The sequence below is a fragment of the Pseudorca crassidens genome, chromosome 3, assembly GCF_039906515.1.
Source record: "Pseudorca crassidens isolate mPseCra1 chromosome 3, mPseCra1.hap1, whole genome shotgun sequence".
NCBI classification, from domain to species: domain Eukaryota; kingdom Metazoa; phylum Chordata; class Mammalia; order Artiodactyla; family Delphinidae; genus Pseudorca; species Pseudorca crassidens.
In genome coordinates, this window is record NC_090298.1 from 163,207,402 (window position 1) to 163,226,404 (window position 19,003).

Below are 19,003 nucleotides of genomic sequence, written 5' to 3' on the forward strand. Positions count from 1 at the left end.
ATTTCACAGTTTGAGCCCACAAGGAGTAGCACCCCTGCCTGGATCTAAGGGTCTGATTCAAACAGACGGCCCTTCCCTCAAGGCTTGGTGGGACCCATGCTAAACACAGGCCTTCCCAGCAACCTCACAAAAGCAGAGGCCAGCTCGGGGCTTGGGCCCCATTATGAGCAGTCATCTTCTCCCCTGAGGATCTGACCCGGCGGCAGCCCCTCTGCCTCACAGAGAAGGACACAGGCTTTGCATCTGTGCTTCCCAGGATCAAATTCTTTTAGCACGTACGAATCAAATGTCCTCGGAGTTGGACTGCTTGGGCCTCAGGGCCCTCTTCCGGAAGATAAAGGTATAACAACAATCTGATGATGAATGTGAGTCACTGACTGTGGGGTTCGGTATATAGTAGGTGCTCAATAAATGGATGTTGTTTTATGGTTGTCTAAAAGGAGTTCAGGTTCCACTGGCACTTTTGGTATTTTAACAGGTACGGCTGGGGCCCTACCCATATCCCCTCATATTTTGACTGTGTACCTTTGTTACTCTGCCCAGGGGCTTTCTCTAGCTGCATAAGGGAATTAACAGCTCCTCTGGGAGCAGCCCTCGACTATGACTGATGGGCACTGGAGGATAAATACTCCAGCTCCCCACCATGGGTGACATGACCTGAGTAAGTGCTCTCTGCTGCACCCCAGAGGTCCTCCGTGGAACTGCATCCCAGTTATACCCATAGGGAAGCTGCTCACCAACACACCCTGTACGGGCTGCCTTCCCTTCTCTGTCTCACACCCTCTTTCCCCTACGGGGCTTCCTGGAGTCACCTCCCAGATAAATTCCTTGCATTCAAGTTTGTCTCAGGCTCTACCTCTAGGGGAGCACAAACGAGGACAACTTTATAGGTGTTTGGCTGCAGGCCTCAAGCCCCTGGATAGCCCCCCTATCATTTAAACTCCACATGGGGAACTTGGGGCTTCATGTAAAACTGAAGGGGGAGGCATAGTGCAGAATCCTGCAGGATTGTCAGGGGTGGAGGAGATGGAGTCCCAGTCCCTGGCAGAATGCATCACTTCACCACCAGAACATTGACTGGGAATGAAAAAAAATTACAAGACAGCTGCACTGGGCAGGGCTTGTGCTTAGGCTCATGCTCACACCCCCCTCAGCCCTGGGAGGCTGGATGTGTCATTCTCCCATCTTGTAGATGTATACGTAGGAGCAAATAGGCCAAGTGCCTTGCTTGTGGTCACATAGCTAGAAAGGGTCTGAGGCAGGATTCACACCCAGGCATGGGTACTCGAGAGCCTGAGTTCTTCCCAGTACATGTTCTGTGACCTGTTCTGGGTCACACAGCCCATAGGTGGCATCCCCAGGACTGGAACTCTGAGTTGGTGCAATTGCCCTGACGGCAGGGTGCCTCCCCATGCCTGGCTGGTCCTCAGTGCAGGGTCCAATGGCCCAGCCTGTATGTCGGGTTCCCCTGGGTGTCCTCATGAAAAATACAGATTCAGGGGCTTCCCTGGTGGCGCAGTGGTTGAAAGTCTGCCTGCTAGTGCAGGGGACATGGGTTCGAGCCCTGGTCTGGGAGGATCCCACATGCCGTGGAGCAACTGGGCCCGTGAGCCACAACTACAGAGCCTGCGCATCTGGAGCCTGTGCTCCGCAACGAGAGGCCGCGACAGTGAGAGGCCCGCGCACCGCGATGAAGAGTGGCCCCCGCTCGCCACAACTGGAGAAAGCCCTCGCACAGAAACGAAGACCCAACACAGACAAAAATAATAAATTAATTAATTAATTAAAAAAAAAAGCTGATGCAGCCACCAATAAAATAAAAATAAATTAAAAAAAGTACAGATTCAGGGGCTCCCACCCCACCAAATGAATAAGGATCTCTTGAGGTGGGTCTGGGGCATCATTCAACGTTAAATGCTTCTGATGGGTTGCAGGCTTGGTAGCCACTGCTTTGGAGGAGAAAGGTCAGGTGATGAACTTTATTGGAACACTTTCTGGTATTTACTGAGTGCTCGCAACATGTCAGGCTTGGACCTTCAGTCTCCAGACACACATTATGTGCATTTGGGGTTTGCAAGAGCTCCTTCGAGGGAGAGGCAGAGGATGGGCCTTTCTTGCAAAGGAGGAGAGAGAGGTGAGGTGACATAGCCTGGATATGATTGGACTCGAGGTCTCTCTGGTGCCAAAGCCGACAGCTTTCACCACCTTGGGAAGCCGAGGTATGACCCCAGTCTCGGTCTGACACCACGGGCTGTAGGTCATTCTCTTCAGAGAGGTGGGCTAAGCATATCCTCAAGTCCTTCACAGTCAGGCCTCTGTATCCGCGGGTCCCACATCTGTGGATTCAACCAATTGCCAATCACATTGGTTGACTCCGTGGATGCAGACCCTGTGGATATGGAGGCCTGACTTACCTGCAACCTCTGGGATGCGATATGAGAACATCTGATTTTTATCAGTGACACAGATCATATTGGTAATCCTGCGGGGGTTTGCTGTCTACTTTCAGGATGGAAGGAAAAGCAAAAGTCCAGTTAGCAGCTGGTGAAAAATAAAGATGGAATTTTTTTCACCTCTAATTTCCTGGGCTCCCTCACCCCACCCTACATCCATAGATCCCTTAGGGGCTCAATGGGCCTCGGGTTAAGACCACTTGCATTAGTGGGAGACGAAATCAAGTTAGTAGGTCATGAACTGCATTAAAAAAGGAGGGGCGTGACTTCCCTGGTGGTCCAGTGGTTAAGACTCTGCGTTTCTACTGCAGGGGGCGTGGGTTTGATCCCTGGTCGGGGAACTAAGATCCCAAGTGCCGGCCGGGGAGGAAAAAAAAAGTGGCGGGGGGGACATGGAATCAAGGAGATAGACAACTTCAGAGTATAGGGCGTGTGCTAAGGGGAGATACAGATTCTGTGAATATTTCATTTTGGTTGTCTGTTTGTACGTCTGAGTACTGGGCTCCACTGCCAAATGTATTTCTTACTGCGACTGTGGCTAGAACAGTTTGAATGCTGTGGACTTGCCTGTCTGAATCTCAGTTTCCTTATCTGCAAAATGAATCATTACCTGTCTCATCGCATCATTTAATAATCGATATGTGCCTGACACAGAGTTTGGAATCTGTGCACATTGGAGGGATGCTCAAGTCACCATTGGGTTCGGGGGCTGAGGGACCAGGTGGGGAGACCACCACCCAGCACCCAGTGCCCCTCTGGGCTTTCCCTTAACCCACAGCTCTAGCTCCAAGGCTGGACTTACCAGAATCCCAAAAGCCATGACTTTGAGAACACATTCCAGAGAGAAGAGGGAAGTGAAGACAATGTTGAATACCCTCAGGGCATTTTCATAAGCAACAGAGGCCCCGTAGAACTAGAGGAGAAAGGAAGTAGAGCAGTGGGGTTAGTGGGCACAGTGTCGAGGACCAGGGCTGCGGTGGCTTCGTGGCTGCCCTTTCCCCGGGGCAGGCAGGACTCGGACACTTGGTTTCCCTATTGATGTACTGTGGAACCAGCCCGGGCCCCAGGCAAGCTCTTCACTGGCTGGGCTACTCTTTTCAGGTCAAAACAAAAATTCCTTTCTTGAGTCCTATCTTAGCAGCTGAGATCGCGGGAGAGCCTGGCCCTATCGATGGGCCTCCTGATGGGATGCAGGATGTCTACAGCATCCTCTTTGCAGTCATTTCTTTTTTTCTTTCCAGATGTCTTTTTAAATTATTACCTGCACACTCCTATGAGACCACTTCCCAGACCAAGACGTAGAACATTTCCAGCACCCTTCCCAAAAGTTTTCTTGCACCCCTTCCCAGTTGATAACCCCCGCCCCCCGCCAGAGGTAACCGCTCTTCTGACTCCTTATGACTCTTGCCCACACTAATCAGATTTGAACCGATAACCTTTACATCTAACTACCAGGTTACAGGAAATCCAGCAGATGGAGGAAACCAATGCACCCAGAGGTGGGACAGTTTTCATTCAGCTCATCTGGTTTCCTCAAAAAGTTAACAGCGCGGGGTGGTGGGGGGGCGGGGGTGGGGCAGAGGACAGAGATTTAAAAACGAAAAACTGGAGACCGTGTGTAGCCATTTAGATCTTGGCTCAAAAAACAACTCACTGTAAAAGACGTTTTGGGGACAATTCAATATGGATCTTACGGTGCTAACACTAAGCTTGTCAGGCATAAACACATGTAGGAAAATGTTCTGATTACTTTGGAAAGCACACTGAAGAATTTAAGTGTGAAATAGTGTGGTGTCTACCATTTAAAACACTTTAAAAAATAGATGAAGTGTCCAGAATAGGTACATCCGTAGAACACAGATTAGTGGTTGCCAAGGGCTGGGGGAAGGGGGATAGGGAGTCACTGGTAATGGGGATGGGTTTCCTTTTGGGGTGATGGAAATGTTCCGGAAACAGATAGGGGTGGTGGTTGCACAGCATCGTCAATGTACCAAATGCCACTGAATTGTACACTTTAAAGCGTTAACGGTAGGTTATGTGAATTTCATCTTAATTTTTAAAACATGAGAAAAAAAAATAGATGAAGCAAACATAGCAGAATGTTCCAGATGGGTAACTCTGGGTGATGGAGACTGGGTATTCACAAGCGCCTGGATACTCAGGATGTGGTCCAGGGACCTGCAGCATCCGCATCACCGGGATGCTGGTTGGAACTGTGGAGCCCCAGACCCACCCAGACCTGCTGAACCAGAATCTGCATTTTCACAAGATGCCCAGCTGATCTGTGAGCAGTTTGAGAAGGGCTGTGCTGTTCTATCTTTCTGTCTTCTGTTTGTTTGAAACTGTTATGTTCCTAACAATGAAAAGACAAAGCACTTGCTTATGGAGATGAATTTTCAGGTGAATACAGGCACCGCTTTTTTACCAATTCAAAAAATCAACAGCTAAATTTGTTGAGTGTTTTTAAGAATTGAGAAATGTGCTAACGTCTTTGCAGAAGCTTTCTTATTCAATCCTAATCCCCACAGGGGGCAAGGAACGTGCTATTATTATCCTTCCCATTTTATTGACAGGGAAACTGAGGCCCTGAGATGCCACTGGTCACTACTGCAAGGTTAAATGGTGAATTAAATGGCAGAGCTGGGCTCACATTCAGGCTTTTGGTCTCCAAAGCACAGGGTGAGAGGTTTTGACTTTTCACCCTGAAGAGGCTCCACGGCCCCGAGGCTCGCAGGGTCTTTACCTGCTCTTCCCTCCTCATTTCTTTCATCAAACATTTATCAAGGGGCTCTTGTTCCCTCTGAGTTAGGCCCTCTCTGAGCCCCTGAAATTCAGGGGTGATCAGTACTTGTCTGGCCCCTTGGAGCTCACAGGCAGGTGGTAGACTATCAGGCAACCCAACACTGATATCGTGGCACGTGAGATAACAGACAGGATGCTTGCAAACACCTCATGCGGTCCTGGGAGGTCAGGGAAGGCTTCCTAGAGGAAGGGCTCTGCAGGGGCAGCTGGAAGGGGCTGGCCAGACAAAGTGGTGGGAACCGTGTGTCAGGCAGAGGGCACAGCAGGAACAGGGGCTCGGCGGTGACACAGAGCGCGGTCTGCCTGGGAAACTCGTAGCCGGTTCTGTTTTGCGTGGGGCAGGGGCGCGGTGGGGATTAAGCGGTGCCTGCGGGGAGGGGGGACTCACCTTCATCATGAGCACGATGGTGTTGAGGGCGATCATGGCCATGATGGTGTACTCGAAAGGCGGGGACACCACGAACTGCCACATACGGTACTGGAAACTCTGCTTGTTCTGGGGCATATGTCGGGTCAGGGGTTTAGCGCTGATGGCGAAGTCAATGCAGGCCCTCTGCGGGACAGAGCACAGCGGTGTGAGGGCCTGAGGCAGGAGAGAGGTGGCTGGACACCCAGCACCCCCCATCTCATTCGATGCAGCTCTTCTGCACGTCTGCCTGGATGTCTGCCTCTCTTGCCCACCCCACACCCCCCATAAGCTCCTCGCCATGAATGTTTTCTTGTGCTGACACTCCCCCATGATCTCATTGAATCCCCTTAGCAAACATGACCAATGGGTACTATCAGTAGCCCCCACTTTGCAGGTGAGGAAAATAAAGGCTCAGAGAGGTTAAGCCTGACGTGGCACAGCTGCCTAGTGGGCGAACCTTGAATTTCAACCAGAGTCTGACATTGAAGCCTAACCATTCTTTTTAAAAATTTTATTGACGTATAGTTGATTTAAAATGCTGTGTTAATTTCTGCTATCCAGCAAAGCAATTCAGTTGCTTTTTTCATATTTTTTTTCTATTATGGTTTATCACAGGATATTCAGTATAGTTCTCTGTGCTGTACAGTAAGACCTTGTTGTTTATCCATCCTATATATAATAGGATTCCTCTGCTAATCCCAAACTCCCAATCCTTCCCTCCGCACCCCACCCCCGGCCCTTGGCAGCCGCAAGTCTGTTCTCTATGTCAATGAGTCTGTTTCTGTTTCATAGATACATTCATTTGTGTCACCTTTTAGATTCCACATAAAGTGATACCGTATGGTATTTGTCTTTCTCTTTCTGACTTGCTTCGCTTAGTATGATAATCTCTAGGTCCATCCACGTTGTGAAGCTTAACCATTCTTTCTTACCGACTATTTTGCTTCTCCTTCTCTTTGAGGGAAGGAGACAGGGAGGAATAATAATTATTTAGTCTTAGAGGCCAACAAAGCAGAGGAAGAATGCATTCTAGGTCCTCCACCTAGCTTGGATGATTCTAGAGAAGCAAAGGGTCACGCGTATACTCTCTGGTGGACTGGATTTTCATTCATAAATATTCACCACCCCTCCCTGGGGGAGATTATACGTCCCTGCCCCACTGACATCAGACATGTGACTAGCTCTGGCTAATGAAATGTGAGAAGTGACACATGTCACTTCTGGGCACAAGCCACAAGACTTGGACCATGGTTTGCCATTCTCTCTTTTTTATCTGAAGCATCTTAAAGGGGAACCAGAATAAAGATGACATGGAGCAGAGCCACCTGGACATGCAGTCCAATTCCTTTGTGGACATCTGGCATTGAGATGTGAGGGCTGCTTGTTACCGTATCATAACCTAGTCCAAACTGACTGATACACACAGAACTTCTCTCTGATGTGTTTTCCTCTGGAAACCCCATGAAGGGCTGCCCTTCATGCAGGCTGGATTCTGCTTGGAGAATGCTGCTGTTCCCTCCCCAGATGCCCGCAGAAGCTGGTTCCTCTGTATGTGTGTGTGTGTGCATGTGTGATGGGGGGTGTCAGTTTTTAAGTGGGGATGTAAGTAGGAAGTGGTACCTCATTTTTCTCCAGGCTGTATTCCTCCATCATTTTGTCCCCCTGCTCCTGGAAGGTGATGATGATCAAGGCCACAAAGATATTGACAAAGAAGAAGGGGAACACTACAAAGTAGACGACGTAGAAGATGGACATCTCCATGCGGTACCCAGGGCTGGGACCCTGGTTCTCAAAGGTGGCATCCACGGAGTGCTTGAGGACCCTGTGAGGACCGGGGTGGGGAGAGGGGGGAAAGTGAGACAGGGGAACAGAAATGGAGGAAAATATTAAGAGGAAACAGAAAAGAAATGAAGAGTCGTCACTGATTTCTGACTGCAGTCACCGTGGTTACTTTATGAAGCTGTAATCTTTCCACCTCTTTTGCCTGTGGGGAGTGTTGACAGCAATGTCAGTTACTTCTACTGCCCTGTACTGAGGGCCTGTTAGGTGCCAGAAATGATGTTCAACATTTTATTCATTTTCTCAGCAACCTTCTCAGGGAGGTTATTACTGGCTCCGTTTTGCACACAAGGAAACTGAGGTTCGGCTGTAGATCACCCACTGAGATGTGGCCAAGGTGGGATTTGAAACTAGGTTTGTGGTGATGAATGGGAGTGAGTAGGGGGTCACGGAGGTGGGCGCGCGCGCGTGTGTGTGTGTGTGTTTTAAGCACAGGTGGTCGTGGGAGCCGAGGAGGGGTAATGAGGATGCACCTGGAAGTGAGTGTGTGCACGGCTGCTCTGTACCCTTGCACACATCACTCACTGCTCCAGCGCTCTGCCTCTAAGGGGCACCATTCATCCTGCAGACCTGATAGATTTGTGTATTAATGGTGACAGCTTTTTGGCAGGTGGCCACAAAGTGCCTTTTTGGAGCAAGATCATTAAGTACATTGCAACGCTTTTCTGACAGATGGAAGTCAAGTCTGTTGAGGAATGGGTGTCTTTAAAAAATTCGCTCAACGGTGCCTGAAGGGCTAGCGCCGGCCCCGCGCGTGTGGACACTGAGTGTGTGCACGGGTGATCAGACAGGCGTGTGTCGGTTGGGGTGTTTGCTGAGCGAGGGAGGGAGGTGAGGATGCTGAAGGTACCCACTGGAATCTACCAAACCTTCAACCTGCATGCAGCCGAGACCTCTGGAGACACTTGCCAGGGGCACAAATTCAGCGGGTGTCAAACCCCTCAGTAATCGAGATCAATAATATTTCACTGTAATATTTAGTATTGCCTGCAACATGTTAAAAAGTCACAAGAAATGCCCCAAAGCCCCTGATGAACAAAATCTCAAAAATTGAAATTTTGAGGCCTTCCTTCGCAATCCAGGGGTTGAGACTCATGCTTCCAATTCGGGGGGCACAGGTTTGATCTCTGGTTGGGGAACTAAGATCCCACATGCCACGCACCGTGGCCAACCCCCCCCACCACTGCAAAAAAACACACCCCCCAAACAAAAAAAAACTTAAAAAAGAATTAAAGTCTGGACTTGCACAAGTCAGTCTCACCCGTGTCACCCCAGCCTTAGCCCTGTCTGGGACAGATTGGTCCTGTGGTCAAACCGACTTGGAAAATGCCAGGTTCCCACGCCCCTGGCTTGGAGGTTTTTGTTCACCAGCACCGGAAGGGTTAAGAGGATGCGACCGCATGTGTACGTACATGCGGCCTTTCTGTAAATTAGAAACGGTGCCTGTTCTGGGAGCACACAGCCCCATACACTCAAGGGGTTGGCAAGCCAAGCGACCGCTGGATTTCTGCCCCGAGAAGCCCAACCACACCACATACGGCCGATACTGTTCTGCTGACGTCTCGCATCTTGCATTGTCCCCACTTCTGGAAGCCAGGAGCAAACCCCTCCCTCCCTCAGACCTTTCTCAGCACTGGACACTTTCTTGGACCCTTTCCTCTCCTGCTCACTGGAGGGCCCCCGAGCTCCTCCTGGGGGGCTTTCTGACTGGACCACTTACTGTGGCCAGCCTTCTCCCGTGGACACGGTGAAGAGGGTCAGCAGAGCCCATAGCACGTTGTCATAATGGAACTCATACTTCTTCCACTCTCGGTCCCGCGCCTTCACCTCGTTCTTCTCATAGAGGAGGTACTTGCCGCTGTCACAGAAAGCGGTGACCATTAGTAAATGGAGGGACGCCCGTATTTGGCCACCAGACAGACGGGAGAGGGGGAGGAAGAGGGGCTCACCAGCCCACGCTGCTTCCCACAGCCCAGGAAGCCCGTTTCTCCCTGGAGCTCGTGTGCATCTATTTGGAGATAAATCCACAGATGATGCCACAGCCCTGTGTCCAGTGGGAGAGCCAACTCAGAACCTTGTATCCTTTTCCAACTTGAACACTTCTAGACCCAAGGGTGGGAGCCTCAGGCTTGGGGGGAAGTTGAGAGCAGGGAGGGAGACAGGCACATTTCTGGGTTCATCAGGCCAAGGGGGGCAGCCGCTCGCTCTTCCTTCTCAGGGTAGGAAACAAAGGTTAGCCCCAGACTCCTAGCCCAACGCCCGGAATCCTTCCAAATCCAGGAACCAGCCACCAGAATAACCACCGGCTGCCCTTTGGTGCATAGTAATTGTTGATACTAGCGACAAAAGCAATACTGACGGAGCGCTTGGTCAGTGAGAGGCGCAGCACTTTCCTGGACTGAGTCCAGAACTTTCCATCATGAGGATGACCCAAAGATGGGGGGGATTTCAGATCCACAGTCCCTTAGCCACAATTCCAAACTCCAGAGAGCTCTGAAAACCAAACATTTTTTCCTAATCCGGCGGTTGGCAAGTTCCAGCCTGCAGACCAGATCTGGATCTGGCCCACAAGCTAAGCAATGGTTGTTTACAGTTTTAAGTGGTTGAAACTAAAAGAATTCATTCATGACAGATAAAAATGATAAGAAATTCAAGCTTTAGTTTCCAGAAAGAAAGTTTGATTGGAACACAACCATGCCTATTGTCCGGGGCTGCTTTGGAGTTGCATTAGGTGCAACGGAAAGTGTATGCAAAGTCAAAGACAGTTACTCTCTGGCCCTTGACAGACAAAGTCTGCCCATCTCTGATCTAACGCGTTTGGCAACAAAACCTGACCCAACTGGATGTGAGGCTCTTTGGACTTGTTATTTATCCCATTAGGTGCAAACAGTTGTATGTTCCCAGGCAGAAATATTGCATTTGATCACAGGGCTGCCTTAATTTAACTGTGTTGTGTGCTGTGTGGGACATGCACCCCAGAATATTTCTAAAAATCTCAAAGTATTCTGAATTTTGAAACACATCTGCCTATAAAGGTTTCATACAAGGGAACCGAGATGTGTATTAATATCCCCTACTTGACAAAGGTGGCAACTCAAAAGTTAAGCAACCAGCTTATGGCTCATCCTGAAGCCATGGGTCAGAGGCTCCTATTCCAAAACTGTCTTTCTTTCTACTTACAGATTCAAGCTGGTTGTAATCGGGTCACCCCCAATGCCCAACACCTCAGTTTCCAAGCCCAGGATGAAATGGAGAGGACCCTATGGTCCTTCCCCCTCCATGTCCTTAGCCTGCCTTTTGTCTATGCAAAAACTTTAGCCAAAGAATGAGTTTAATTAGAAAAGTGAGAAAATGCAGAAGCAAAGGAAAACAGTCAAAGGAGACCAAATAATAATAGTTTAGTCACTAAGCATAGTCAAGGACCTTTAGTTCCTTCTCAAGGGCTATAGATAATATTCTGAGCCATATCCTTTGATCTGTCTCATAGATACTGAAACCCCACCAGGTAGAAGAAGTCAACTACATGATGACCAGACTGTAGCCATGACAAAAGCTGCCACAATTCTGAGAATTGGCCTCAAGGAAATGGGAAAAATCTGACCCTGGAACTGAAGATTGACTGTACTTAAAACAATCAAGGTGACGCTGATCAGACCACCACATGACCAATTTTAAGATGACTGTCAGGGCTTCCCTGGTGGCGCAGTGGTTAAGGATCCGCCTGCCAATACAGGGGACATGGGTTCGAGCCCTGGTCCGGGAAGATCCCACATGCCGTGGAGCAACTAAGCCCGTGAGCCACAACTACTGAGCCTGCGCTCTAGAGCCCACGTGCCAAAACCACTGAAGCCCACGCGCCTAGAGCCCGTGCTCCGCAACAAGAGAAGCCACGGCAATGAGAAGCCCGCGCACCGCAACGAAGAGTAGCCCCCGCTCGCCGCAACTAGGGAAAGCCACGCACAGCAACGAAGACCCAACGCAGCCAAAGATAAATTAATAAAATAAATAAATTAAAAAAAAAAAAAAACAGTTGACTGTCACAGCTGACCGTGCTGTTTCTACATGTAGCTCCCTCTCTCCATCTATAAAAACTTTTGTCCACTGGTTGTCAGCGCGGGGGTAAGTTGGCCTCTGGACGAGAGTCTGCCCTCCCTGCACCAACCCCCCCACCCCCGCCCGTAGTTGCTGGCAAAATAAAGCAAACGTTCCTTTCTACCAACTTTGCCTCTTTAGTGGCTTTTGAGCGGCGAGCAGCCGGACCCCACTTTCGGTTACAAAGAGACTGGTGCATCTGGCCGCCCCCTACCTGCCAGCCCCCATGGGGATGCCTAGGAGAGCCAAGACTCACCGGCAATCTTTCTCAAACTCCTTGGACTCATCGGTGCAGTGGAAGAACTTGCCCTTGAAGAGCTGCACGGCCACCACGGCAAAGATGAACATGAAGAGCATGTAGACGATAAGGATGTTGAAGACGTTCTTGAGTGAGTTCACAACGCAGTCAAACACGGCCTGGCGGGTGGGGTGGAAGGGACAGCGTGAGGGGCTGGGAACAAGCACGGCCTCCACCTCCAGCCGCTCATCACACCCAAGTATTGTCATTAGTCCTATTTTACGGGCAAGGACGTGATCCAAGTTCCTCGGTTAAGGCCACGCGGTTCTGAGAAACGTTGGGGCTCGGCCCGATTCTGAGTTTTTATGCATCGAAAACCCCCCAATTTTAAGCCCTGGGAAATGGGGCCGCTTCTCTGAGCTTCTCCAAGGTAAGCTCATGGCTCTTCAGGGCAAGAGGAAAGGTCCTCGATGGAGATGTCATTTCCTGTTCATTCTGTGTCCCTGCTTCACGTCACTCCCCTCCCCATAATCTGGAGTTGCGGTCCCCTCCCTTTTGCCCACTGATCACTTGGGGGCGCTCTGGATTTGCGAGCTGACTTCACGTGCCCTGCGTAAGATGGAATCCTTCCGTCCTCCTCTAGAGAAGGCAGGGGTCCCAGCCTGGAATGTCCCCCACCGCATTCTGCTATTAATCACCGTGGGCCCTACCTACAAGTAGGCATGAAAGATTGTCAACCTACTGGCATCACACGTTAGCTCTGCCGGCTCCCCCTGGGGGAGAGAGTGCATAGCTTTCACGGGGCTTTCAAAGGGGGCTGTGACCCAGAAAATGGCAAAGAGCCCCTGAACCGACTACTTCTGGGTTCCACATATCTCAATGCAAGCAAGCTTTCCCGTCCAGAGGGCGGCCACATTTCCTCTTTGAATATTTATCAACAAAAAGGGGGCATTCGAATCATTATTTCCCAAATCATGGGGGGAGGGGCACACCACCGGTGATATCAGACGTACTTTTAGGTCCTATAGGAGCCCAAGACCAAGTAACACTGAGTCACGTGGTAGCAAAGTTATTCTCTCTCTAATGCTTTCAATCCTTTTAAGTGAAGGAGAAAGTTTTCCTTAGTTGTTACTGTGTTAACACCTAACATTTATACTTTTCCTTTTTTTTTGGCCGCGCCATGCGGCATGCAGGATCTTAGGTCCCTGGCCAGGGATCGACCCTGTGCCCCCTGCATTGGGAACACAGAGTCTTAACCACTGGACCGCCAGGGAAGTCCCTGTACTTTTCCTTTTTAACCAAGAAAGAGCAAGTGTCCATGCTCAAAGCCTTTGTCAGGCAATTATTTTGGGCTAGATTCTAATAACAGTTATCTTATATTTTGAACAGATATTTAGTTTTACCTTCCGTTAACAGTGGGTTTTGGTTTTCCAACTTAAGAAACTTGACAAGCATTTCCTTTAAAATAAATCCACTCAGGTAAAAAATAAAGTGACTTAAAGCAACGTATTAAGAAAGAGATAATACAGGTGCTCCTCAGGTGCATCATAAATGGAAAAGGGGTGTTTGAATAACTAGATTTCATTTCCTTCCCTCCTTTTTTTTTTGAAACAACAAGCTTTTGGGAAATTCTGGTTCATGCTATTTTTTTCAAGTTTCATTTATTTATTTATTTATTTATTTATTTATTTATTTATTTGTGGTATGCGGGCCTCTCGCTGTTATGGCCTCTCCCGTTGCGGAGCACAGGCTCTGGACGCGCAGGCTCAGCGGCCATGGTTCACGGGCCTAGCCGCTCCGCGGCACGTGGCGTCTTCCCGGACCGGGGCACGAACCCGTGTCCCCTGCATCGGCAGGCGGACTCTCAACCACTGCGCCACCAGGGAAGCCCCTATTTATTTTTTTTAACTGAAGTATAGTTGCTTTACACTGTTGTGTTAGTTTCTGCTGTACAGCAAAGTGAATCAGCCATACGTATACATATATCCCGTCTTTTTTGGATTTCCTTCCCATTTAGGTCATCACAGAGCACCGAGTAGAGTTCCCTGTGCTAAACAGTAGGTTCTTATTAGTTATCTATTTTATACGTAGTAGTGTATATATGTCAATCCCGATCTCCCAGTCCATCCCACCCCGCCCCCCCTTTCCTCCTTGGTATCCATACGTTTGTTCTCTATATGTCTGTGTCTCTATTTCTGCTTTGCAAATAGTTCATCTACACTATTTTTTCTAGATACCACATATATGCATTAATATACAATATTTGTTTTTCTCTTTCTGACTTACTTCACTCTGGTGGTTCATGTTATTTTGGAACAGGAGATATTGGACCCTAGAATAGGCAGGTGAAAAGTTAAAGGTTATGTGGGACCAGAAACCTAGTTTCCTGCTTCCCAGAATAGGGTTATGCCCTGTTTTTATCCACATGATGCCTTCATGGGAATTAAGAAAAGGGATCTCAACTTTGCAAGAGACATTTCATCTATTGGAAAATTACCATGATATACAGATTTTGTTCCATTAACTCACTTTACTGCCATCTACTGGAGAGTTGTAGTAATAAGTATATCCATATATAATGGCTGTGCTGTTAGCAGCATCCCTTTCAACGTACTGTCCTTGAGCAGTGTGCAACCTGCTCAACTGTACGTGGCAACCCTGATAGATCTTCCACATACCCCAATCTCACCTTGAGCTTTGGCAACCGCTTGATGGTTTTAAGAGGTCGTAGCACCCGAAGGACTCGGAGGGATTTAATCGTGTTGATGTCCTTTCCTTTGCTATTGCCACTGTGGAGGGATGTTAGAATGGGGAGAAGGGAAAAGAGGGAGCCAAGGTCAGGCTGGGTGGTGGGTGGTCCACAGCCCCAAGTGGCCCCACCCTCCCAGGCTTAGGAGTCTGGGGTGGGCCTGGCATAGCCATGTCCTTCCTGGAGAAGAGTAGTCAGCTCCCCTGATCCATCTGGGCTCAAGAGCTAGTGAGTAGATGGCCCTTTGTGGTTTTGGTCTCAGGGTTTGTTGAGGGCCCTGGCTGAGCCTGTACAGCTGCATGGGGTGGCTCTTGGATCCAGCATGAGGAAGTTGGCTGCCCCCTGTGTGCTCTCTTTGGAGGTGGTCTTAGTGAGCTTTTAGAAAATGGGATTCCTCCCTCTTCCAACAGGATGCAGGAAATGCTTAAAGTGGCCTTTAAACCAGAGCTCCCTTCCCCCACCCCCTGCCCCAATATTCCCTGAGCCCACAGGAGCAGAAGGAACCAGAACATCAGATGTTGAATCTCTGCCTCATTCTTTCAGGGTATCTGAGCTCAGACTGCTGCATAGGGGTTCAGTCCAGGGTCTACTGGGCCTGAGTCTTAGCACTGCAGATGTCATGACACCCTTAACCAACCATGATTCAAGCGCCCCGAAAAGGAAGGCATTGGGTGTGGCCATCAAAGGCTTATGATTAATGGAACTCACCACCCACCCAGCTGCCCAAGCCAGAAACCCAACACTCGTGTTCAGCTTCCTGTCCTCCATCCTCATCCCCAATGGGTCACCCTCCTACACATGGCACCATCATAGGTCAGACCCCCATCATCCACCTCCCAACTTCCCCCCCCCCCCACTCCCTGTCTCTCTCTTCTTCCATCTTTTCTGCACACAGTGGCCAAAACCAATGACCATGTCACTCTCCTACTCCGACTCCTTCCGGAGCAGCTGAATTCCTAGAAGTGCAAACCCCTAGCTCGGCATTCAAGGCTCTTAGGAATCGAGTCCAACTTACCTTTCTGTTTGCATTCCCATTGATTACTACACAACCCAAGCCCCAGCCACATTCTTTTACTTCTGTTCCCTCTGCTAGAAATGCCCTTCCTCCACGTCTTCATTCACAGAACGATGCAGCCCTCAAAGGCCAAGGTAAATGTCCCTTCATCTGACAGCCTCCACTGACGGCCTCTGGGCTCTGCCAAGCCCCAGTGCTGTTTCAGAATCACCTTTGTTCCTGTCATTGGCTTCTGGCTTTAGACAGAAAACTCTTCAAAGGTGAAACTGTGATTTCTTCTCCTATGTGTTCATTTTCCCTTTAACCTTAGTTCTTGTCTCTGCCCCCAGCATGTGCCTGGTGTGTAGCTTCAGGACACATGTGAATGGGTCCAGATCAGAGGTCTTTGGGGGCCAGTTAGCAAACATCTCCCTACAGTTCTCTAGGGTCATGACTAGAGCTGCCCCAGAGACACCCACCGTGGTGTGCCCAGGTATCCAGGTGCAAAAATATTCTTCGTGACATTTGCTTTTTCTAGGGTTCCTTTTTCTCATCTTTCAGAGAAAAGAGAATTGGACTTTAACCTGCCAGCCACAACTGTGCTCCAGGATTCAGCAGTCTGAACATGGGATTTTCTTTTCTAAACCAAAGTCATCAATCATTAGTATCTCAAGGCTGTGCACCCAAAGTATGAGACACACATCAGGAGAGTCACTGAGATATTTTCAGGCAGATCACGAACACAATTAAGGAACGGGATCACACAGGGAAACAGCTATGTTTTCTTCATGTTATCTTTCAGGCCTCCCGTTGTGGTCAGAGAGGAAGTTTCCGCTATGCGTTCATAGGTCTTTAATGCCTCCCTAACACGAATTTCCCTTTTAACAAAGAACCCAGCTTGAATGTAACAACTTGTCACGCAACTGTTTCATTCTTGTTGGATTCACTTTTGCGGTTGCCTGTTCTAACTGAGGTTAACAATACTGGTTGTAAGGGGATGGCATAAAGTGTTCTAGCAAAACTAAAATGAAGTTTAGACTATGTGTTGGTGGAAAAAACGTCAAGGAAGTGGACATCTAGGTTGTACGTGGAACGGGCTAAAATCTTCATGGGCCAAACTACTAACATTTGGGAACACACCTCCTGGGGCACATCTACTCATCTAAAAATGACTCCACGGGCATTCTGGGGGTCTCTCTCCTAGGAGGCATTTCTCCCTGGGGAGAGGCTGAGAACAATCCTGTTTGTTGAGACACCGAGGAGAGTGTTCCTGGCAGTTTGGCCCCTGAGCACGCAGGAATGGCTTGACCAAGGTGTTCTTACAGAAAACAACCCGATTTTCAAATCACTTTGCTGAGAGTGTAGATGCTTCTGTTGGGGGTGGGGGGTTACTTACTCCTCTTCAAGCCCAAGCCCTGGTTGTTTGGACTGTCCACGCTTCTCCCATCTGGGAAGCTGGACATTCACTCCCCTGATAACTCCCCATCCGGCTCGTCTGCCCTATTGAAATAAGACCATGGGGAGACCCCCTTCCACGCCCTTTATGTTCTCTTCCAAGAACTGGGCTAAATGGTGGGTCCTGATGAGAGGCAGTGGCCAAGACCCCTCCAGGCTCCTGCCCCTTGGGGAGCAGGCTGAGGGGACTCTGGTCACTGCAGGCGACAGGACGGTGGCAATGACACAAGGCTACAGAAACAGGCCCAGAACCAGTGCGGCTGCATCAGAGCACAGAGAACGAGACAGAACGAGAGAGAGAGAGAGAGAGAGAGAGAGAGAGAGAGAGAGGGAGAGAGAGAGGCACTTTACCGTGTACTGCTCCTGGTGACGTGGCGTCGGAGGGAGAGACAGATCGTAAGCGGCCTCAGAAGAAAGAACACAGAACACACACATACGTGCACACACACCTGGGCACTCCCCTGCCCTGCCTGGGCACCAGGAGGGGCCGCCTTAGGCTCGTGGCCCTGGATGGTATCCATCCTTCCATCTGGAAGACGCTTGTTCCGTCCCCTGCCTTTGGCTGGCCCCCGGCACTGCCCAACAGCACCAAGAAAGCCAAATTTCCAAGTAGCAGGACAGCCCCAAATTATCAACTACCAAAGGCAAATTCGCCACTGAAGGTCCCTGCCAAGAGCTGGAGAAAAACCCCTTTTCTCCAGAGGTTCTGGGACTGGAAATTTTTAGAATGTCTTTTTTTTGGCCACGCCTCACAGTACGCGGGATCTTAGCTCCCCGACCGCAGCCCCTGCATCAGAAGTATGGAGTCTTAACCACTGGACTGCCAGGGAAGTCGTTTAGAATGTCTTGCAGGGGGTGAGCTTTGGAGTTAGGGGGACCTGGGTTTGACTCCCAGCACTGCCCTTAATCATTGTTCTCATCTGTAAAACAGACCTTTGGGGGGGCTGATGTTTGATACACAGTAACGATGGCTTTGGCTTTACCCCCTAAGTTATGAAGGAGAAGGGGGGCAGCTAAGAGTTCCAATTTGGGATGAAATTAAGGGGCAACTCTCAAGAGCCTTCTGGAAAAATGTGGGCCTGGGGGAAGCTCTCTGCATCTGGCAGTGGCCCCTTGTACAACTCATCTTTGGAATCAAGGGTCAGTCTCATTATGACCCTCCAACCATGACTGGAGATCAAGGTGCAAGAAACTTGATTGCCATGAGAACAGTGGAAGCCCTACTGCCAAGCAGGTTCTCTACAGAATATCCCACCTGCCACCCCCTTTTGAAGTTAGTGACGTTTCTAAAAACATAATGGGTCTTACAAATATTCCCACTGGACTTTTCTTCCCCCTGCTACCTTTCGCGTTATCTCAGTGGCTTTCAAAGCTTAACATATGTAGGAATTATTGCATAGATAGAATTGTATAGATTCTCCTTTTCGGATTACTGAGGAATTTTTCAGTGACAGTGATTTCTGCCCAGCCTGTTGGATGATGTTAGGTGTAATATGTGAGTCTTCTGAATGTCACTGCATCTGTCTGTGGCAAGGTGGTGCCATTATACCCATTTTCCAGATGAGGAAGCTGAGGCTCAGAGAGGGAAAGTGACTTGTCCAAGGTCACACAGCCGGGGAAGTGGCAGACTGAGATTCAAACCCAGGTTTGTGTGTCTTGCACGCTAATCTTCTTTCCATTTCATTACACACACACACAAGAATGCCTTCACGGGTAGGGGCTGTTTTGAGGATGGGGATTAAAAAAAAAAAAAGGCAGCCCGGGGGCTCCTTCTTTGGCTTCCTGGCAGTTGGGTTCCTGAGCACGCAGGAGTGGCTTGATCAAGGTGCTCTGCCAGCCGTGCTGGCCCGCTTTGAGGGAGGAGTGGCAGCCCCAGATGGACTCTTGGCAGTGAGGGCAGGGTCATGATTTGCCAGCTGCTGAGAAAGGTCAGTTGGCTACCCCGTTGCATGGGCACAGAGCGTGATGTCAA

The 19,003-nt window shown here is 49.5% G+C and overlaps 1 protein-coding gene across 13 annotated transcripts in view; it reads right to left on the bottom strand.

The window, feature by feature from the left end:
* The window catches only part of CACNA1A (calcium voltage-gated channel subunit alpha1 A), a 338,534-nt gene that overhangs the window by 36,144 nt on the left and 283,387 nt on the right, over positions 1 to 19,003 (bottom strand). For all 13 annotated transcript variants that reach the window (XM_067733510.1, XM_067733512.1, XM_067733517.1 and 10 more), the window contains 6 exons: positions 14,523 to 14,622; positions 11,852 to 12,012; positions 9,224 to 9,361; positions 7,285 to 7,486; positions 5,644 to 5,808; positions 3,256 to 3,366 (listed from right to left, as the gene is read on the bottom strand). In XM_067733510.1, the coding sequence (XP_067589611.1) occupies positions 3,256 to 3,366; positions 5,644 to 5,808; positions 7,285 to 7,486; positions 9,224 to 9,361; positions 11,852 to 12,012; positions 14,523 to 14,622 (877 nt within the window). The remainder of the gene's footprint in view (positions 1 to 3,255; positions 3,367 to 5,643; positions 5,809 to 7,284; positions 7,487 to 9,223; positions 9,362 to 11,851; positions 12,013 to 14,522; positions 14,623 to 19,003) is intronic.